A 7,852-nucleotide genomic window follows, 5' to 3' on the forward strand; every position below is an offset into this window, starting at 1 on the left:
CGTCGAGGTACAAGTACACCCAGCCCGCGATCAGACTGTGCGGCAGAGACGTTCGACTCTCGACTCTCGATAACCTATTTCTGGATGGTGGTGGACAAGTCGATGCTGTTCAAGGGCCAGGTGAAGAAAGCGGCAGCCAGAGCAGCGGAGATCGGGAACCAGCTGGCCAGGATCATGCCGAATGTGGGCGGACCCCGAGAGGACCGACGGCGGCTCCTGTCGTCGGTGGTGCACTCCGTGCTCCTGTACAGAGCCCCTAGCTGGGCGCATACGCTGGAGCTCGTGCCAGGGAACGTCAGGGCCCTGAACAGAGCTCAACGGAGAGTTATTTTTCGTTGCGTCTGCGCGTACCGCACCGTCTCCGAGGCGGCCACAAACGTGATCGCATCAACGCCACCCGCAGACCTCCTGGCAAGGGAGAGAGAGGCAGAGTGTTCGACCGGAGACGGGCTCCCTTGGCCCCCACAGGAGGCAACGATCCGAGAACCGTCACCATTGAGGCATGGCAGGAGAGATGGTCGACGGAGGAAAAAGGAAGCTGAACCAGGCGGTTGATCCCGGACGTCCGTGCCTGGTGCGCCAGGAGCCACGGGCTGACGACGAACTTCCACCTGACGCAGTTCCTGTCGGGACACGGATGCTTCGGCCAGTACCTGCACCGGATTCGGAAGCTGGACAACCCTATGTGTGTGGACTGTCTCGCGCCAGTGGACGACGTGGAGCACGCGTTCTTCCTGTGTGACAGGTGGTGACGTCGGAGAATGGAGCTGAAGGCTGAAATCAACGACCCATTCATTCCCGAGACCGTTGTGGGGAAGATGCTGGAGTCAAGGAGCAACTGGACGGCGGTAGAGTAGTTCGTGAAGGAGGTGCTGACGAAGAGGGAAGCCGAGGAGAGGGAGCGGCAACGTCAAGATTAACTCTCTAGTTAAGCCGCTTTGTTGTGAGCCGAAGGCCGTTTCTTAGTTGGCGTAGGGCCAACTACTACTTGTAAATAAACTATAATATCATTGTCATGTATATATTATAATTGTAATTTATTGTTAATAAACGATGTGGGGGGAGCTGACGAAATGCCTCAGGGTGTCTCCGGCCCCCTTACGATACCGTCGTAAAAAAAAAAAAGGTTAGGTTAGGTTATATATATGTAAAGATTTTCTAGCTTCTATCATATTGTTATTTGAAGCTTTTACAAATAATCGCGTTCCATTGCATAATTGTGGCGGATTAATATTTCTTAAAAGCATAATAGATGCTCCAATTTTCAAAGTTAAAATATGAGTAGGCAAACCCGATATTTCCAAGGAATTTAAGAATTCCATAGGGTAGTGTACTGTATCATCGGGATTCCATACAGTATCGATTGATTTGTATGTTTGAATTTTTCCGGGAGAGAGTTCAATATATCTTTATTAATAATATTTACTTTAGTATTTGTTAGGGCAAGAATGGCTCTTTCACAAGACCATTCATGATTGGTATAATATTTTTGTATATCAGGGAATATGTTTTTTATCAAAGATTCTATTGATATTGACAATATTGTAGAAATTAGTTGGGAATTCAATTGTTCCATCTGAATTTTCAGGCCATTTTCCATTACCTAGGAGTATTAATTGTTCTGAAAAAGCTTTCAATGTAGGATTATGCGTTAAAAATACCCTCATATTTTTTTTAGCATTATAATTTCTGTAGTTTTAAATGATAAGAATTTTTCAAGCATTCATCAATTTGGTCAGCCGGCGTTCCTCGTGTAATTATTGCTAAAAATTTTCAGTTCCTATGAATGGTACTCGTTGAAATAGAAGAACCAAAACCATCTACTTCTAAAAATATAAATTAACGATTGTATTTATAATACTAAATTTATTATATTAATTAAAGACTACATAATTTTCAACTTCTTTTACTGCCTACTTTAATTTTTGTTACGAGTATTTAGAATGGAAGATCATTATATTTAAAATCAAGTATATCAAACAAAAAAATTCTTCTACTTTAAATTGTTGTAGTCACGACCAGGGCTAACATAATAATATAGTATTATAATAATTAACAACTGATGGTCAATAAATATAACTATAAAATATCTACCCCAGATTGTAAAATTCAAATTCCAAAAATTCCATATCTACCAGAAATAGCTGTGGAAATTCTAATATCAGCTAATATTTTGAACTAATAATATTGAGTATTATACGTACAGATAGCAGAAAAAGAAATCAATGAAATCCACTTCAAAGAAGTACCGTAAGTAGCGGTGGCGACAGCCATCATATAAATATATTATAATATAATACAAACCTTGGTAACAGTCAACAGAAGCCTTAATGTTGTTCTTTTTTCTTGTTTTTGATGTAGTTCTGACATTTTAGAAAACTTTTGCAAGTACCTACTATGTAAAGAAAATATTTAATACAGACCGCACTCGACTCTTCAACTTCTCTGTCTACCACTCGCAATATGAATATTCTCCTTGATTACATCTCTAAGTTCTATTCCGAAAAACGTCGAGCTAGAAATCGTTGGCACCTTACCTTTGAAAAAACCCACTACAATTCTATGACATGTTCATTTAAAAACTTTCTACGCAGACACAATACAGAAACATATCATCAATACATACACAATTTAACCAACTCAAACAACTGTATTTGGAAAGCTACTAAAAGAATTTTTAACCAAAAAAATGCAATCCCGCCTAATAGATATCCGGATAGAACCTTCGCCAATACTAACTCCGAAAAATCAAACCTGTTTGCCTCCTCGCAGTTAGAAAGCAATTTCACTCCTTACTCCAATATAAATAACACTGACCACACATCCTATGTTGAAAAATCCCTTACAAATATTTATTTTTAAATTTTAAAAATCATTTTTTAATTAAATTATAATTATGTGTATCATATATATTTGTAATGTTTAAATTAATATTAATTAAATATTTTTATTACCTTTTGGAATACTATGTTATAAAAATTAGTGTAAAATAATGGTGGGAAAGTAATAGTTCTTGTAAAGACTTTGAAACTGTATTATATGACCAGTTGTTAAAACAAAAGAACCCGGTTTTTTTTAAACTGGTTTCAATTCTTAGCTTTTTGTTTGTTTCTAGTTATACAATTTCAGGGTACAATTTTTCTAGATTTTTATTCTACTGTATTAAATAACAAGTTTTATCTTTTGTACAATTTTTTTTTTATTTATATGGATTATTATGTAACCCGCTGCTCCCACAATTATGTTTGATACGTATTAATGAACATATAAACTATAGGTTTTTTTTATTTATTATCATTATTTTATTTTTTTTATAATACTTATTATTATTCATACATACCCAGATTCAATTATAATTTATTATACATTTTTTACTACATTAAATAGAAAATAATAATCTATATATAAAAGAACAGTCCTTTTTTATGTTCCCATTTTGTGACGACGCTATTTAACTTTTTTCACAGAGTTGTTCCAAATACCTTCCTGAGTGTCACCACATCGCCCGATTTTCAAAATTTTGATTTTAAAGGGTTGAAATCGGTGTAATTTATATATCTAAATTCATATATTAATAACAATAGCAGTCGGCCGATAACAAGAATACGGTACGGCACGGCGGCCCGAGGGTTTCCAGCTACTGCATGAACAGCTAGAGCAAATGCTCTGCATCTTGGATTCAGCGTTTCCGACAGCGGCACAACATTGGTTTCGGCAAGATCTCAGGTGAGTCATCTGCAGTTAATACTGATATCTGCTCTAACTGGTTGGCTAACGTTTGGCCGTCCCTTCGAGCAGGTTACTGTGATGATGAAATTTATAATGCCGATGAAGCGGGCCTTTTTTTCAAATTAACTCGTGGTAAAACTCTTCGCTTCAAGGGGGAAAAATGCTCGGGTGGAAAATTATCCAAAGACAGAATAACAGTTTTAGTGGCAGCCAATATGACCGGAACTGATAAAAGAAAACTCCTTGTTATTGGAAAATCGAAAAGTCCTAGGTGTTTTAAAGGAGTTTCATCACTTCCCGTATTTTATGAAAATATCACCAAAGCTTGGATGACCTCAGCAATTTTTGAAAAGGCTCTTAATTATTGGGATGATGAATTACGCCGTAAGAAAAAAAAAATTCTACTGTTGGTGGACAACTGTCCAGCACACCCATCATTGCAGCATTTGAAATTTATTAAACTCGTATTTTTGCCCGCCAACACTACTGCTGTACTTCAACCGATGAACCAGAGCGTTATAAGGAACATTAAAGCTCATTACCGGAATCAGTTGGTACTGAAAATGATTGAGGATATTGAATATTGAAAATCAAATTGAATCAAAAGTAACTGTTTTGGATGCCATAATAATGCTGGATAAAGCTTGGCGTAATGTAACATCGACCGGGATTGCTAATTGTTTTCGGCATGCAGGTTTTTGTGACGTTACGACCGATACTATACAGCTACAAGCAGACAGTGGATTGATTAATAACATCGACGAGGACTACTTACAGATTAATGACGACCTAATAACGTCAGAAATTCAAACAGATGAAGATATAGTCGACAATGTCATAGCCAACCAACAAGTTGAGCTAGATAATGATACTGATATTGAAGAGCTTGATGATGAGTTTGAAACTGTGCCGTCAATATCCGAAGCTCGTGCTGCATTGAGGACACTAGAAAGATTTTATTACACAAAATATGAAGGTACAGATGCTGAAAGAAAAGCGTTGTCTTTTTTAGAAACATCGATCAACTCTAACACGAAGCAAAGTTCGATCAAAGATTATTTTAAGAAATTAAATAAAAATTAAATCAATTCTAGTGTTTTATAATTATGTATGTATTAAATCTCCAATTATAATAGTTAATAATAAATGTATAAATAATGTATGTACGTGCATGTATAAATTAATCTCAAATAAAAATTTTTTATCTAAAATAAAAAAAGTCGGTTTTATTTTTGTATTTCCGCTTTTAATCGGTTTCAACGAATGTTCGTTCTAACCGCATATAACGAGTTACCGGTTATAACGAGAAAAACTAGTTGGCCCTTGAAACTCGTTATAACCGATTTCTACTGTACTTGCAACCTTACTTTTTTTTTGTGTGTGTATTTGAATTGTTCCGAGGCGTAAACACCTACTAGCTAAATCGCTAAATTGTATAAATTATAAAATACATTTTTTTCTTCTTTAAAACACAACAATGTATGTTGATTTAAGAATTTTATTTTGAGAAAGCAAAAACTACACACGGACAAAGCCGGGTATTTTAGCTAGTATATACCTATATAATATGTAATTTATTATAAATAATATATTAATATAAAGTTAAGCGATCGAGAAATGAAGGTTCAGTCAAACTAAGTCACAAAAAGCAAAAGTTTCGCAACGAATGGATTCAAAAAACCGAATTTAAAAATTGGTTGGTGTAAGTACAAAACGATAATTATAAAGGTAAATGTAAATTGTGTAATACTGAATTAACAGTAATAAAAAAACATATGACATCTAAAAACCACCAAGTTATAATTCGATCAACTGAAAAATGTGAAAAACCAATACCGTGTTATTTTAATGACAGTTCAAAAAAAAAACTGATTGACGACACAAAGAAAGCCGAGATATTAGTAAGTGGTTTCATTTCTGAGCATAATTTGTCTTTTAATATCATGGATCATTTAACTGCTCTTTGCAAAGAAATTTTCGTTGATTCTAAAATTGCCTCAAACTTAAGCATGGGTCGTACTAAAACAGCTGCAATTGTAAAAAATATCATCACGAAGCACTCACAGACAAATTAAAAACATGCAAATTTAGCGTCATCATAGATGAAAGTACAGATATTGGTACAGTTAAAAGTCTATGCATTTGTGTAAAATACTTTGATTCAAAATTAGATAAACTTGAAACAAAATTTGGGAAATTAATACAGCTATTCACGGACTCCGAAAGTGCTAATATTGGTGCAACAGCGGAAACGATATTTAACGAACTAACAGCATCATTTGTTGTTGACAATGTACCACTTGAGAATATTACAGGTATAGTATTTTTTTAAACAACCATACATAATATTTACAATTACTGTGCATTATAATTATTATAATTACCCTAGTTAGGTGGTTAATACAATTATATTAAAGTTTAAATATTTGATTTAGGATTTGCTGCAGATGGCTGTAGCTCCATGATGGGACAATGGAACTCTGTTTCAAGTAGATTCAAAGAGTTGTACCCAGGTAAGATTTTTGAATTTTAGATTGAAAAATATCTGTTTATCTACTTGTATGTTCTTGTATGTTTCTTCTTGAATATTTATCCAAAAGTGCATATGCCACAGTTTACACTTGTGCGCTAGTTCTGCCTGTAAAGCATTACCAAGGCAATGCGAAGACCTCTGTCGTGATATTTACAACTATTTCAAGTCAAGCTACAAACGAGTGTCACAATTTCGAGAGTTTCAAGAGTTTTGTGAATTTGAACCACACAGAATACTTAAACCATCACAAACACAGTGGTTGTCATTGGCAATGGTAGTTAATAGGATACTGGAGCAATGGCAAGCATTGAAACTTTTTTTACTTCTCATTGGGTAAATGATAGATTAAAGGCAGCTGAACATATTTATAAATCTTTGCATGATCCATCTATGTTAATATACTATACATTTTTAAATTATTTTCTTCCAAAATTTACAATACTAAATAAGATTTTTCAAAGTGATAAACCTAAGATACACTTCATGGTAGAATATCAGAGTTATACAAAGAATTACTTTATTCATATTATAGACAAGTGATTAATCCCTTTGATGTAGATCCCAACAATACTTCTTTTTTCAAGCCATTGAAAGACATTTATTTGGGCGTTGGTGTATATATTTTATAACAGAAACCAGAGATGTCTAATAATAATGATATGGTTTTGGACACATTGAATCGCTGTAAGTCATTTATAATAACCGCATGTGTTGAGATAAAAAAAGGTATAATTTTAATGATTTAATTTTAAAATCCTTACCACAGATTTCACCAAAAAATGTATTGGGCAATGTACATGAAAATTCTTTATTGCCCTTCATTTCATTATTTCCCAGAATTGTAAATGAAACCAATCAGATACAACTCATTGATGATGAATGGAGGAAACTTATAAGTTACACATTTGAATTAAATATATTAGACATTATTAAAACTAAACATGTGGATAATTTTTGGATTTACTTGAAACCATATGAACAGCTTTTTATTAATTTATCTGAGTTTATTTTAACAATATTATCTTTACCACAATCAAATTATGCCTGTGAGCGTTTATTTTCTAAAGTTAATTTGATTAAAACAAAACTAAATGAATAAATTAATGACTGATATATTAAATGGTCTTATTAATTCTAGTGAGTGTATAAAACTATATTAGTGTTATAAGTTTAAACTATCCAAAGAAATGCTTAACTCTATGACACCAAATATGTATGATTTTATAAATAATACTGTTGATGATGATGACATAACTTTTGAGACTGAATAGTACAATAAATCAAAACTGTGAAAGAACCTAACTATTTTAATTTTTTTTTATTTGTTATTTTGTTCATTAAGTTGTATTTAATAATATATTATAAAGGTATATAATAAAAGTATTTGATTTTGAAGATATTATACATACAATTTTTTATTATTTAACGTATTATTTTCTTCCTTGAAAATCTTGTATGATGCTATGATCCACGTTCGTGAAGTTAGCCCTTACACTTAATTAAAACAAATTTTGCATAGTGCCAAAATTTTGCAAGTAATTAGCAAGAATTTGCAAGTCCAGTCCCAGAATTTGCAAGTCTATAACAAAG

At 33.7% G+C, this 7,852-nt stretch overlaps 1 protein-coding gene across 1 annotated transcript; it reads left to right on the top strand.

Annotated features, from left to right (window-relative positions):
• Positions 1-502: 502 nt before the first annotated feature.
• LOC132924851 (tigger transposable element-derived protein 4-like) lies at positions 503-4,316 on the top strand. Its single transcript, XM_060989292.1, has 2 exons — positions 503-685; positions 3,684-4,316. The coding sequence occupies exons 1-2, from the start codon at positions 503-505 to the stop codon at positions 4,314-4,316; spliced, it is 816 nt and encodes a 271-aa protein (XP_060845275.1).
• Positions 4,317-7,852: the final 3,536 nt, after the last annotated feature.

The sequence above is a fragment of the Rhopalosiphum padi genome, chromosome 3, assembly GCF_020882245.1.
Source record: "Rhopalosiphum padi isolate XX-2018 chromosome 3, ASM2088224v1, whole genome shotgun sequence".
In the NCBI taxonomy this organism is placed as follows: domain Eukaryota; kingdom Metazoa; phylum Arthropoda; class Insecta; order Hemiptera; family Aphididae; genus Rhopalosiphum; species Rhopalosiphum padi.